Source organism: Tenrec ecaudatus, chromosome 2 (genome assembly GCF_050624435.1).
Source record: "Tenrec ecaudatus isolate mTenEca1 chromosome 2, mTenEca1.hap1, whole genome shotgun sequence".
Lineage (NCBI taxonomy): Eukaryota > Metazoa > Chordata > Mammalia > Afrosoricida > Tenrecidae > Tenrec > Tenrec ecaudatus.
The window spans coordinates 280,100,707-280,115,591 of NC_134531.1; the positions used below are offsets into that span (position 1 = coordinate 280,100,707).

The 14,885-nt window shown below is 36.6% G+C and overlaps 2 protein-coding genes across 3 annotated transcripts in view; one reads left to right on the forward strand and one right to left on the reverse strand.

Moving 5' to 3' along the window:
* The window catches only part of CXADR (CXADR cell adhesion molecule), a 76,349-nt gene extending 71,685 nt beyond the window's left edge, over positions 1-4,664 (forward strand). Inside the window, exon 8 of the mRNA XM_075542466.1 lies at positions 4,416-4,664. Coding sequence (XP_075398581.1) covers positions 4,416-4,457 — 42 coding nt within the window. The 3' untranslated portion in view covers positions 4,458-4,664. The remainder of the gene's footprint in view (positions 1-4,415) is intronic.
* Positions 4,665-4,901: 237 nt separating this feature from the next.
* Positions 4,902-14,885, reverse strand: part of BTG3 (BTG anti-proliferation factor 3) — a 28,362-nt gene continuing 18,378 nt past the window's right edge. For both annotated transcript variants that reach the window (XM_075542468.1, XM_075542467.1), the window contains exons 4-5: positions 13,821-14,022; positions 4,902-5,573 (exon numbers count right to left, since the gene is read on the reverse strand). In XM_075542468.1, the coding sequence (XP_075398583.1) occupies positions 5,334-5,573; positions 13,821-14,022 (442 nt within the window). In that variant the 3' untranslated portion in view covers positions 4,902-5,333. The remainder of the gene's footprint in view (positions 5,574-13,820; positions 14,023-14,885) is intronic.

Here is a 14,885-nt window from a genome sequence, read left to right on the forward strand (position 1 = left end):
CCGATGCCCAGACCCTTGTCAGCCTCACAATTGTCTGAGACCCTGTCGCAGCCACTATCAGTACATCTTGTTGAGGGTCTTCATCTTTTTGCTACCTTTCAACTTTATCATACATCATGTGCTTTTCTAGGGACAGTCCCCTCCTGATAACATGTCCAAAGTGCTTGAGGCAGGCTCACCATCCTTGCTTTTAAAGAAGCATTTTGGCTGTACTTCTTACAAGTCGGATTATCTTTTTAGCAGTCCATGGTCCTTTAAATAACCTTTCATATGCACAGTTCAAATGCACCAATCTTTCTGGGTTCTTCCTTAGTCACTGTCCACCTTTCATACATGTGAGGCCATTGAAAATACCAAGGCTTGGGTCAGGCACACCTTGGTCCTCAGAGTTACGTCCTTGCTCTCCAATACTTTAAAGAGGCCTGGTGCAAATTTGCCCTGTGCAATACCGCCTTTATTTCTTGACTGCTGCTTCCAGAAGCACTAATTATGGATCCAAGAAGATTAAGTCCTTGAGTTTTGCAAGAGGGTTTAGGTTGAGTTTATCCACTAAATTATCAACACACTGGTTAATTTCTGTTAATCCACTAAATTATGAACACAGTAGTTAATTTCTGTTAAGAGAATTTATAGCCGATCTGAATTCTTTCATTCTGCTTTTATATATTAAATATTTCTATATGAACAATCATTTTATTAAAAACGATAATTTAAAATACAAGATATTTGCTGTTTAACTATGAATCTAAAATTCTCTTGTGTTATCTATAAGTTCTACACGTAAATTTGTATGAAATCAGTGACTTTAATTGAACCATTAATGCTTTTCATGGAGAAGGGAGAATACTATTTGCAGATACAACCTTTAGCTTGAAAGGTGAAAAAAGAAAATCTCATGCCCTCTTGTGGCCAATAATTTTATAGATTTGTGCCTTTTCATTGAAATTGTAAATCAAAATAATACCAAGATACTATTTTATTGTAATCCCTCACACTATTATTACTAATTTAAGAATAACCATTAGTAGAGTTTAGGGGCTATCTCTTCAGCCTTCTGAGTCCCTGTGTGGTGCAAATTCTTAACATACTCTGGTATTGTAACATACTGCTATGGTGTCTGTCCATGGTATTTCCCTGCATAGATGATTAAAATTTACATAACAGTCCATCTATTAATAGCGAGTTGTGTTTTGGGTATTTTGAAACAATGTTGGAATGAAAGTTTCCACAGATCACCTGCCTTTTTTGAGCATTTCTTTAAAAAAACTCTGGTCTAGAAAGATGCACATTAAAATTTTAAGTATCATATAATGTTATATACCCTTTTAAACTGCTCTATACACTGTCATTCACATCACTGTCTTGTAATTATGCTTTTAATTTGCCTATAATTACAATTGACATTGATAACTTTACAGGTATGTTTGCTGTGACAGTAAAATTGTATGTAGGTATTAGCAAACTTCTCTCCCAGGTAGATGCTTAGCACCATATTCCCTGAATGTTCATCTTATATAGTTTTTTCAATCAATGAATGGTGTTTTAAGTAATGTTTTTTTTCCACATCCTACAAAATTTATACAAGTGGTCCATGACAATTCTTGTAATTTTCCTGTAAGTCATTTCTATAACTAGCTCTTCTTTCTTCCAGGGTAGACACAATTAAATGCAATACTTTTTAACTTATGCTGATTGTTTGGTAACCACCAAGCCACCCCTAAATGCTTTGTTTCTTACAAGTCCTAATAATGAGTTTCTAGTCTAATGTATATCTCATCGAATGTCGAAGGTGAACTATATATAATGCTACTACTTTGGGAGGTGGTGCGGCTTTCTGCAGGGAATCAAGTACACACATCTTAAAAGGAAATGCATGAGCAACTGCTATTGTGCTTACGTGCCAACATCCACTGGGATGAAGTGAAGCCCTAAAGCTCTTTTTATAATACAAGGTTGTGTGTCCCTAAAATGCTCAGAGAAACACTAACAGACTAAAATACAGATTACAGAAATTACATGGAAAAATTTGGCAGGAGCAGTAACATCTCATGCTGAATCACCAAGTATGTGATAACTAAAAAACAAAAAAAAACTAGAGACGATCATCAATGCAACATTATTTTATATTATGTAATATATAGTTATTATAAATTAAATTTTATAATTGTTTTTGCGTGTTTTTTCCCATGACTAATCATTGGTGAAGTTGTTCCTGTAAAGATTTGGAGTCTTTTATATGTGTATATGGTTTCACACCTTTATGTCATTTCCTGGATATAAGTATTCATGTATTTTTCCTTTACTTTGGCCTCCAGAATGAATTGATTCTTGTGAAGGTGCTGTGTGTAGAATGCTTCCAAAATAGTCAATTCTTTCTACTAGGTATCTGTTATAAATTGAATTGCCTCCTCGAAAAAGAACAGTTGAAGTCCTTTAAAAAGAAGTTATGTTCTGTAATATCAGGTGCAAAGAATGGCCTGGTGTGTGCCAAAAAGAGTGCTTCCCTTCTTGGCAATATAGCTACTAGGTTTCTGAATTCTCAACAGCTCTTTACTTGCAACATTCACAAACCCTAAGGATGCAGTTTGTTGACTTCATGAGAATTATACCCAAAATATGACACCTTTACAGTGATTACCTACTAGTCTGTCATCGTTATCACAAAACTGTGTGGTCCCTACGTATGTGAAGACTCTGACAATGAAAAAGAGGCTATGCACATGCCTGTTCATCGTAGCCCTAGTCACACACAATAGCAAAACAGAAACAAGTGCTAATCAACAGATGAATTGTACTAGCACATCCACATGCAATGTCAGAGAACAATAAAGGATTAGTGAAACAGCTCACAAGATGGCTATAATAAAGGAAATTAAATTCATCACTAAAGGTGAATACCACACGAGACCACTATTATAAAAAGCCAAGAAAAGGTTTCACACAGAAACAGATGGTGGCGGATGGAAGGAAAAATCACTAGCTGGATAGCAGACGTGTTAACTTTGGTGAAGAGAAAGAATACACAAAGTGGAGGAGGTCAGCACAGCATGACCACGGCAAAGGAAGACACTAAGAAATACAACCAAGTAAAAGACAGTAGTAACAACATGTGAAGTCAAATCCTGGAACACAGTAATAATGCCGTCTACAAAATGATCAGGTGTCAGATGGTGTAAGGCACCCAAACACATGTATAGGTCTGACACCCACTTCTACATATTTGTAAGTGCTGCAAATACATCCAAATATATAAAAGTACACACGGGGCAGTCAGGAAAAGGTGTTAGCCATAACCAAAGACCTCATGGGGCAGTTACTTCCTGGGCTTGCGGGCTAGGGACCGTTGTCTCGGGGACAGAAAGGTCATTGGGCATGACATGTCCACAAAGAAAATGTTCTGCACCCTACTTTATGGACTATGTCTGAGGACTTAGAAAGCCCTGAGTAACCATCTTAAGATATAACTTTGTCTCTACCCATCGGGAACAAAGAAAAAACCAAATATTCAGGGAAAACAATTATTAGTCCAAAGAACTACAGGACCCCAGGCTCTCCAAGGATAAATCCAGGTAATGCCCAGCTACCACTACCGACCACGTTGACCGAGACCCCAGAGTAAGAAAATTGCTTAAGATATTTAAAATCTTGGTAAGATCAAACTTATTATAGACAGGCAAAACCCCCAAGACTATGGTCCTTATATACCCTTTAAAATTTAGAATTGACCCATCCCCATAATAGGCTGGTCAATACCCATGAAGAATGTTCAACTAGGTGAGACCAAAAGGCCATATTTACTCAGAAGCAACTAAAGGCAGGGAAGCTGAATGAATGGAAATGGGGAACTCAAGATAGAAGGGTTCTCACACCTTGAGGGGATTGCAACCAACCTCTAGCAATAATCTATGTATAATGTGTTGAATGTGAAACTCGTGTGTTTCGTAAACTTGTACCTAAAGCAAAAGAAAATGATCTGTTACCCTCAGTTTGAATAGAAACCTACTATATATTCAAGATAAAATAGGGAAAATTAGGGTTTAAATATATTGAAAGTTGTACATGGCTTTACAATAAAAAAAACAGGAACATTAAAATTGAATTTTCAAAGTAAAAAAACTGGGTTTTCTGAAGTTGAGAACCCTTTAAATGCCCCAGTAAAAACTGACCTGATATTTTGCCCTCATTGAGCTATATTCTTATGATTTGTATACTTTTCTGTATTCTTTATTTAAAGAAATTACCTAAAAGTTAATGAATTGCCCCCCAAGATAAAAGGTAATTTGGGGATAATTACGGTCTTCCCATGATTTAAGACTAAAACTTCAAAAGGATTTAAATGATAAAAAAAAATGTCACTTAGTTAATATCACTTTGGAGGGAAAAAAATCCAAACTCAGATTTGTTTTGTTTTGTAGCTCCAGTACACTTACAGGACTGATGGGATTACAGTGGTATGAATGTGAAGAACTACTGAAGAATCCTAAGGACTCTCCTGTTCGATTTTAGTATTCACTAAATACTTTAACGTATGGGAAAATGCTTTCTACAAGAACATTTCTGCTTTATAAATGACATTAGACATGTCAGTCAAATGTAATACCAAAATTTGTATAGGCCATGTTCTTGGCTAGGACAATCTTTAGTGCCTTTTCCAATAAAGATTCATTGTTATTTTTATATTTTCCATTGGTTTCCATTAATCTTATACCTTTATATGCATATTTTGATACTGTACCATTTGGGGAAAATAGCTGATTTTATATATGAAAATAAATTGATTTTTTTAAAGGAAATTCTAAAATTCTTAATTTTTTTTGCTAAGTAATTGAACATGTTGAAATGGAACAAACCTTTTGCTTTCTCCTTGCCTGTTTTATGCACAGAAGAGAAACACATTGTCATGCCTCAGACTATTTTTTATTTGCAACTACATGATTTTACGCAAGTCTTCTAAACAAATAACATAAAATAGATATCTGCGTGTATAAATAACTTACACTTTTCATAAAGTAAATGCTCAAAGGTGCTAAAACAGATTGTCCACTCCTACAGTGTTATCACATTCAGCAAAGTTGATGTACAATATATAAATACTCAAGTCCAATATTAAAAACTCAGGCACTTGACTAACTTTAATAAAGATTCTCAAACTATATCAATATATCTAAAGTGCATATATATATATATATGAAAAGATTATTCTCAGTAACTTCTCTATAAAAATAAGTTTGATGGTTTAGTCCATCTAACTTTACTACTATGAATATGAACTCGGAACACAGTCAAGGTTATCCTGTCTTTCAACATGACACTAACAGAATAAAAACAAAAAGCTAATGAGGTGCTAACATGTGAGGATTAATCCAGTGATTTCGGTCACAATGCATCCCAGGGGGAGGTACCCACGTCACTGGAATTGGGCGATAAGGTTTATTCTTCCTTCCCTGATTTGGAAAACCAAATGGAATGGGAGGTGGGTAGTGACTCTGATGGCCGTTCCCTCGGTACATTCCTGGTTTTTTTCTTGGCAAAGGATGCCACATCGGGAGAGGTGGGAATATCAGCTCTGAAATCTGTTTGAAAAACAAACAAATAACCGTAAGTTAATTCACTGGAGAAAGCAATAATAGTTTATGTTAACAAGGTGTCCTCCCAAATTCCAGTCATTCACCCAAAACCCAAGTAACATTCCTAAATGGTAAACTATATTATAAAAGCCTCATGCAGTCAGCAAGAAATTACTATGTGAAAATATGCACATGAGATCATACACACCATTCAACCACTTTATGCAAGTACAGCACAACGGAACTGGTTACAGTCTTCATGCTGTTACTACTCACTGTCCCTCTCCATATTACTGATTCAACTCACTACCCAATAAACTACCCACCTATATTTCAGTTACTGCTGTCAGTTTAGGAATGCTGGTGGCACAAAAGATTACACATTTGGCTGCTAATAATAAAATTAGTGGTTCAAACCCATGAGTTGGTGCATGGGAAACAAATAAGGCTGCCTGGTTCCTTGAGTAGAAATTTCCTCTGTATTTGACTTAGTAAAATCTAATTACCTTCTCTGATGCAAGAAATACTCATCAATTTTTATATACCTTCCTGTATTTAACTGTCTACATACTTTTATACACACGTTCTGTATCTTGCTCTTTGTACTTTACAACCATACATTTTTCACACATTCATATATTAAGACCTCCACCTCATTCTTGTTTTACAGGTACATAGTATTATCATGACCATACCATATTTAAATTAACTAGTCACCTATTAATGCGACATTTAACTTGCTTTCAAGTCTTGCTATAAAACTAGTGCAGTAAAAACCCAAACACAATGCTAAAATAAAGCTAGTGCAATGAATTCTTGATGACTTCCAATAATGGGGACAATACAGAATTTTAGACCACACTACAGACTTATATATCAAGATACTAGCAAAATAAGGTTTTATTTTTTATATTGAAATGCAGAGGAGCCTTGGTGGCATCATGGTTACACGCTGAGCTAACTACAAGGTCAGCATTTCGAAACTACTGGTGGCTCCAAGGGAGAAAAACAGCTTTCTACGCTTATAAAGAGTTAGTCTCAGAAGCTCAAAGGGGGAGTTCTACCCTGTCCTATGGGTTGCTATTAGTCACCACTAACTTGATGGCAGTTGAGGTAAGTTGCTGATGTGTAAGTGCTGGGAAGCTTTATAAATGGCCAGAGAGCAGATAGAAGCCTAGAATTTAATTACCATTTTCTAGTTAACCTTACACTCCACAGGCAACCACTGTTTTGTAATTAAAACAGTTCCCCGTTGTTGAGCTTCAAGGAAAAAGATTCACTCTCCATGTATGCTTTTGTGCCTGTCTCTTTTTTGTTCAACCTGATGTTTCTATGGTTCTTCTACAGGGTGTTGGTGACAAGTTTTTCTTCTATTTTATTGATGAGTATTAGTATACTGTGTAAATATATCACAATCTGTTTATCCATTCAGTTTAATGGGCATTTTACTTGTTTCTAGTTTATTATTATGAATACAGTTGTTCTAAACAGTCCATTTGAAAGCTTTCTAGACATTTTTTTATTTCTCTTGGTAAGAACTTAGAAATGGAACTTCTGGGACTTGTCGTAAGATGGTGGACTCACTGAACTCACTGCCACTGAGTCACTGCTGACTCATAGCAAGCCCTCTCTGAGGCTGTAACTGTTTATGGAGGAGAAAGCCCAATCTTTCTCTTGCAGAGCTACTGATGGTTTCAAACTGCCAACCAGGTGCATTGCAGCCCAACTCGTAACCAACACGGCCAGGGCTTCCAGATGTTGGATTAGACAGACTAGACAAACACATTATACAGACCCTCTACCAACAAAGACCTGATAGACACAGGTCATAACCCTGGAAACCTCAGCTTCATAAGAGGGACAAAGCAGTGGACATCACTGAAGAAAAACTGTTAAAAGCAGTTAATTGTTTACACACTTGAACTCTCTACTAAATTCATCAAGAGACATGTAGCGAGAGCCTAAGAACATGCCAACATAAAAGGTCAATTGAATACAAATAAAACACCCCTATTATATTAGAAACAAAAGGCAATGTCAATTCACTTAAAAAACCAGACAGAATTGCTCAAAACCAAGTGACCAAAACAGAGCCAGAAGACCTTCTGAGGATGAAGTAGCATTGGAACTACCTGAAATGGAATTCAAAAGAATTCTGCAACATGTCAATAAGAAAAAAAGAAATGACTCAATTAAAAGGGCACATGACAGGAACTGACAGTTCACTAAAAATTACACTTTAATGGCTAACACATGAAAAACTGTTCCATGATCACTTGTCCTCCAGGAGATGCAAATCAAAACAACGATAACACATTATACCACTGGTTGACAACCTTCCTAATGTCATGACCCTTTCATACAGTTCCTTATGTTGTGGTGACTCCCAACCATAAAATTATTTTCGTTGCAATTTCATAACTAATTTTGCTATTGTTATGAATTGGGCAACCCCTGTGAAAGGGTTGTTCGACCCCCAAGGGGTCATGACCCACAGGTTGAGAACCACCGCCTGATACCCACAATGAAAGTCCAATTCCAAAAGCAGTACACAACGAAGCAGGTGTGGAGATATTGGACCTCTTGCACATTGCCAGAATAGAAATCCCTTATGACCAAGGTTTGTACTCCAACGTATTAGAGACACACAACATAAACTGACCTATACTCTCTCATGGTCATCAAGGCAGTTTCACAGTAGTGTAAGAAGCCTGAAACAGCTCAAATGCCCAATAGTAGAAGAATGGATAAAGAAACAGGTACGTATACGCAATGGAATCTATAAAAATGTGATGACACTACAAAACACCGATGACATAGACCTGGAAACCATTATGTTGAGCTAAGTTAGTCAATCGCATAAGGTCAAATGCTGTATGACACAACTACCACAGGGATAAACACCAATGCATGTATCCTCAGGTCAGTCATGTAACTTAATCCAGTCTCACAGCAATGAGGTGGTGTGCCTGCCTAATGATCCTTACACTGCCTCCTTACTTATACACCTTTAAAATCACTTCAACAAAGGATTCATTTCCCTTTGGTGGGGGCAAGGTGAAAAGTTAACAGCTCTTGCTAGAACATTGTTCCCCTGTCATCCCAAATCAATAGGCACTCCTGCAAGGTTGACATGAACCTTAATGGAAATTCAAGTCCAGAAGTGGGGTGAGCTGGGGGAACCTGTCTCAGAGAAAGTGGTTTCACTTGTAAGTGGGTAAATCAAGTGGGCAACTTGTCATTGAGAAAAACACAAAACATTACTTTTATGAACCCCCTCCCCCATGGGAGAATATACCTAGTATTATGTTCCTAATCAGGCACTTTTGACAGCTTCTACCCAGATGTCAGTGATCTAGGCTTCATGCTGTAGACAACCAGGACTATAGACTTGTTCCTTCTGTTCCACACAAGCTGATCTGGAGACCCCACAAAGTGAACTATCTTAAACACACCAGTAGAAGATGAAAGGTATTGAATTACTCCCTTGAAATTAAGATGGAAACACTGGAGTACTATTCTAGGTTCAACAAATGGCAACTCAAGATTATGACGTTATTTGTTATTTTCATACTCTGCTTTGTTACGTGTCTTAGTTCAGGGGGCATAGTCCTTCCTTTGTTAATGAGTGTTGAATTATGCCAATCTACAATTCTTATTATGTTAATAATATCCTGTCACAAATGTTAAATCTTCCCAAGCAACAATTCATGTATTTTAGCCTAAAAAACTGTCCTATACATATATATATTTCCCTGTTTAAATAGTATTTTAAATTCCATACCATTGGCTAAATAATGTCAAAAGAATTACCATATGCCACATGGGGATTATTTTTAATGTTCTTCAATAAAGGGGTAATGTCTCTAAAGTGGACTGGAGACATATATGTATTTTGAGCTTGTACTTAATCATAGCCTTAATTTAAGGACAAGTAGCTTTGTTTTTTATTGGCATATAATTCACACATCATACAATTCCAAAAAAGAACAATTAGTTCGTATGGCATGACCCTCCAAACTTGAAATTGGCCTTCATGAAGAGAACTCTGGGTGCTATATCAGAGTGTGAAGAAAACCAGATGGTACGTGGCTATCAAAAAGAATAGCATCTGATGTCTTAATAGGGTTTTCTTAAAACAAGCCACCATCTAAGTGAAGTGTCAGCTATGTACACAGAGAAGATGCACACCAATTTGTATGAGCCAAGGATTGTAAATAATAAAATCCAAAACTAGAGGAGGGATTTGTATCTGATCTTAAATTCTGCGCACCTGATTTGCAGAAGGCCAAGGATGACAGTGAAATATCAAAATGCATCTGCAAGGCCCTCAACATGGATTAGGTCTCTGGTGACTCCCATATGACCACCGACTAGGCATGTACATAGTCTTGCTATCACAGAGTGTCCTAGAAAATGGGTTGATGCAGATTAAGTTAAAATTGGTTCTAATTTTATAGCTTCCTGCTTTTTTGATTGAGGTATTTGTTTTATTTTGTTACTGTTATTGGGGTTTTTTTTAAACAAATATATTGAGCTTTTATTTGTCTAAAAAATAACACTTGCAAGCAATAATCTTATCATTCATTTTCCTTCTGGACAAATGTTAACTATTTTAAATAAATTATAATTTTTAAAGCTTAAATACTTTTATTGGGGGCTCTTACATCTCTTTTATCACATCTTTACATTCATCCATTGTGTCAAAGCACATTTGCTGCCATCATTTTCAAATAATTCTCTTCCTACTTGAGCCCCTGGTATCAGGCTCCCATCTTTTCCCCCTCCCTCCCTCGCAAACCCTTGATAAGTTATAGATTTTTACTTTCATACCTTACATCATTCTCCACTGCCCCTCACCACTCTTCTGTTGCTTATCCCCCTGGGTTATAGGTTGATCCTTGTAATTTATTCCCCCTTTCTCCCTCCACCTTCCCCTAATCCTCCTGGTATCTCTACTCTCATTGTTGGCCCTGAGGGGTTTATCTATCCTGGATCCCATGTATTGAGGGATCTTGTCTGTAAGAGTGTGAATGTTCTGGTCTAATCCAATTTGTAAGGTAGAATTGATATCATGACAGTGGGGGGAAGGAAGCACCAAAGAACAAGAGGAAAGTTGTGTTGTTTCATCAGTGCTATAATGCACCCTGACTGGCTCATCCCTTCCCTGTGACCCCTCTGTAAGATATCGAATTGTCTACAGATGGGCATTGGGTCTCCACGCACCCTCCATTCACATTGAGTATGATTTTGTTCTGAATCTTACTTAGATGCCTAATACCTGATCCCATGCAGTTATTTTTGTATGGTTTTCTTTATATGGAATATGGGAAAGGTAAATTTGTAAAGACAATAACTAGATTAATAGTTTCTTATGGTTATGGCAAAGGGAAGTTGGGGAAATGAGAAGCTCCTAAATGTACTAATGCTCTGAAATCTAAGAAAATGTTCTTGATTGTGGAATGTTGATTGTACTACCCTTTTAAATATGTTTAAACCACTGAATTGTATAATATGTAAATTAGACCATCAATTTAATTTTTAATTAAAGAAAGAAAATATCCAAGGAAAGCCTAAAAGTTATATAGGCCACCACCAATAGGAATAACTTCTGTAACATTAGAATTCTGGCAACAACCCCCAAAACACACAGAAAAAATTTTTTTGAAGAGTTATTGGATTGAAGCTACTCTAATACCGTAACACTCAAGAAGCATTCAAAAAAGTGAATGAACTACAAACAGAGTAGATCTCAAATGAAAATCACCAAAACATATCACAATCAAAATTTATACTACACTTGATCTTCGCCAAAAGGCCGAGAAGCGATAACAATCAAATTTATAAAACCAAAGACAAGAAAAGAATTTTAAGAGCACTTTGTGAAAAAAGGAAAGTTACCAACAAAGGAGAATAGCAATAAGAAAACTAAATTCTGATTTCTAACAGGAACTACATAAGCAAGGTGGCAATAGGATAACATTAAGACTTTGAAAGACAAAAAATGCTAACAAAGAATCATATACCCAACAAAATCATCCCTCAAATATAACAATAAAATTAGAGCATTTCCAAATAAGCAGAAATTTAAAAATTTGTAAAATCAAGACCAACCTTATAAGTACTTAGAGGAAGTTCTTCACAAAGCAAACCATTAACTGCAGACACCCCTATAATGAACATCCATTACTATACCACTTAGATACCTTCCTAAGTAAAACAAATCCAAAAGGCTGAAAATAATGAAATGCACAAAGACCTGAAGCTAGTAATTTAAAAGGGAATGACACAATTAGCATTTTTTATGCTGAAGGAACTAGAGAAAATGAAAGTCTCAAGTTGCAATTCTGAAGGATTCTATGGGTAAAATATTGAATGGTCCAGGAATCATCAAAAGATGGAAGAAATACAGTCACCAAAGCAAAACAAATTGGCTGGCATTCAATCATTTGAAGAAGCAGCATATGATCAAGGACCACCAGTGTTGAAAGAAGTACAAGCCACACCAAGGAGACTAGTGAAAACAAGACTCCCCAAAATGACAAATACCAATTGAGACTTCAATTGAAATATTTCAGCAGGTGGATACATATGCATACACTTCTTGTCTATCACAATACCTAGAAGACAGCTCCATGGCTAACTGATTGAAAGAGATCTACGTTCCTGCCCACTCAAAAGAAAGGTAGTCAAATATAATAACAATCCAAAAATTTTTTTAAATAATTGATTGTGCTCATAAGAAACTTACACATACATCAAAAAGTAATCATTTTAATAGAACAAACAAGAGGACCCTGGAAGGCTTGTGATACATTGTATATTTTTACTTAAGTAATTCAATCTGAATGCTGAGCTAATAATCCGAGAAGCTGGAGGTTATGAAGAACACAGCAGCCAAAAGGGAGAAAGGCTTATTAACAACCTGTGATACGTAGATGCCACAACTTTATTTATGGAACGTGAAGACAACTTTAAACACTTACTGATGAAAAACTGTAACTTTCAGTATGCGCTATGCCCCAAAGTCAAGGAGACAAAACGCTCACAACTGGACCCATAAACAGTGAAGGCCCTGAAGTTACCATGGTTTTCATTCTGAGTTGATCAACAATCAACACTTATAAACGTGGCAATCAAGAAATCAAACCCTGAGCAAATCTGTAACAAACAGCCTTCTAGAACTGTTAAAAAGCAAGCCTGTCACTTTGAGGATACGGTGTGCTTGACTTAAGCCGGGGCATTTTTAATTGCCTCATATACCTGCAAAATTTTGACAATAAAAGAGGAAGGCTGAAGAATATAAATGCGTTCAAATGTATGGTGTTGATGAGGAATATGCAATATACTGTGAACTGCGAAATTTAATCAGACTTGGGAGAAGTACATCCAGAATGTTCTTTAGATGAGGCTAGTGAGACTTCAGACTTATTTGGGACACATCTGACATTTGGAGAGAACTGAAGAAAGACCTTCAAGTTAACAAAGCCACAGTTCACTCAAAACCCTCAGAGACGGACTGATAGTGCCTGCAAAAACCACACACACATAGCAAGGACTAAGAGACTATTCAGGAGCAGACAACACGTCACTGTTATACCTAAGGTTGCCATGAGTTAAAACTGCCTTGACAACACCGAACAACATCATGTATAAAATAAGCCGCAACGCAAAGCATCTCTTTAAGCTTTTCTGGCTTTAAAACACCTTTTAAAAATATATATCTTATTGTAATTTTGGTGAACATTTATACTGGTTGAGATTCTTTTAAAGGCATTAAATGCTTTTGGCGTGTCAGGTATAAGAAAATAAATAAACTGCAAATGTATGCACAGTAGGTATATGAATTTTCAACCGTTAAAGCAGAAGGAACAGTAAAATATTAACTAAAATATAATTCAACATGGTCTTTCTCTAATTATGAAAAAAGGTGAGAAGGGTAAAAAAAATCAGAAATCTTAAGAACCACCCAAAAAAATGAGTGTTCACAACTGAATTAAAGAATTTTAAAACATAAAAAAATGTTTTATCATGTCTTTTCTATACACTATCGCAGTTTTTGAAATACATTCACTAGAACAATTGTGTAGTCCAGCAGATCTTCAATAAAGAGACCCAAGATGTCTATTTACATGCCAGAGATCGACAGTATGGAAAAACATGAACTGCAATCTAGAATCTCAAGCAACATGAGTGGGGCTTCCTGAATTCACCCCACTTATATTCTTCAACGTGTAGTCACTTCTTGGTTACCTGGTACACAGGGCTAGGGGTTGCAGTCTCTGTACTGGGCTTTACTTCCTTACTGGTATCTTCATCTGAAGAAGATGATCCCGAATGATAATCAGAAGTAACCTTATCAAGAGCCCGGGTAACTTTCTTGGAGATCTCGTCCTTATTCTCATCCTCATGTTCAAAGCTGGCAACAATGAAGGCATTGTTTTTTTCCCCATATCTAAGAATAAAGTAAAATCCTTAATAAACCTTTAAGTCACATTTAAAAAGCAAGAAATGCTTATAACAACAGCCAAACAGGTCTGGACATGCCATCAGAATGACGCAAGTAGGAGCCCACCCCAAACTTGACCCTACATATTCAACATTCTCACCCCATACATGCTCCTTAAATACCAGCAAACAAGCTACAATTGTCCCCAGGTGGTCTTCAAGGGTAAGGAATAAATTCTTTTACTAAGCTATTCATATCTGCCTGGGTTTATTCCAAATAAAATAGGTTTAAAATGTCTTTGTAATTAGTGGACAGCCACAAACAAGTTCTCTCAGTAATACAACACAATATTCTTATTAGGGTACCTTAAAAACAAACTTTTTTGTCATAAAAAAAAAGCAGGGAGTACTACTCATCGCTAGAAAGCAGTGATGAACGTATGAAGCACATCGCTGCATGGGAAGAACTGGAGGAAATCCTGCTAAGCGAAGTAAGTCAAGCACAAAAGGACAAGTACAACATGAGTCCGCTGAGGTAAACTTTAAAAAAAAATGCAAAAGGGGCATAGGGAAAAAGCTACTATATACAAACATTCCTGGGGGTGAGGACCAGGTAATATTGCAGGGCCCAGATCAAATACAGGGACACACATGGTAGACAACTAAAAAGGAGGTGGAGAAAGGAAAAAAAATAATTAAAAAGAAATGGGTAGCTGGGGCACTAACCCACCCAAGGAGAGGGTATTGTTTATATCTCCACAGAGAGAGGGACCAGACTTCAACCCAGTGATTCAAGATGTAAATGAAGCATGCTGTGGAATAGGGAACCAGTGGAGAGGTCTAGGGGGGCCGGCCCCAGTCCCAAATACT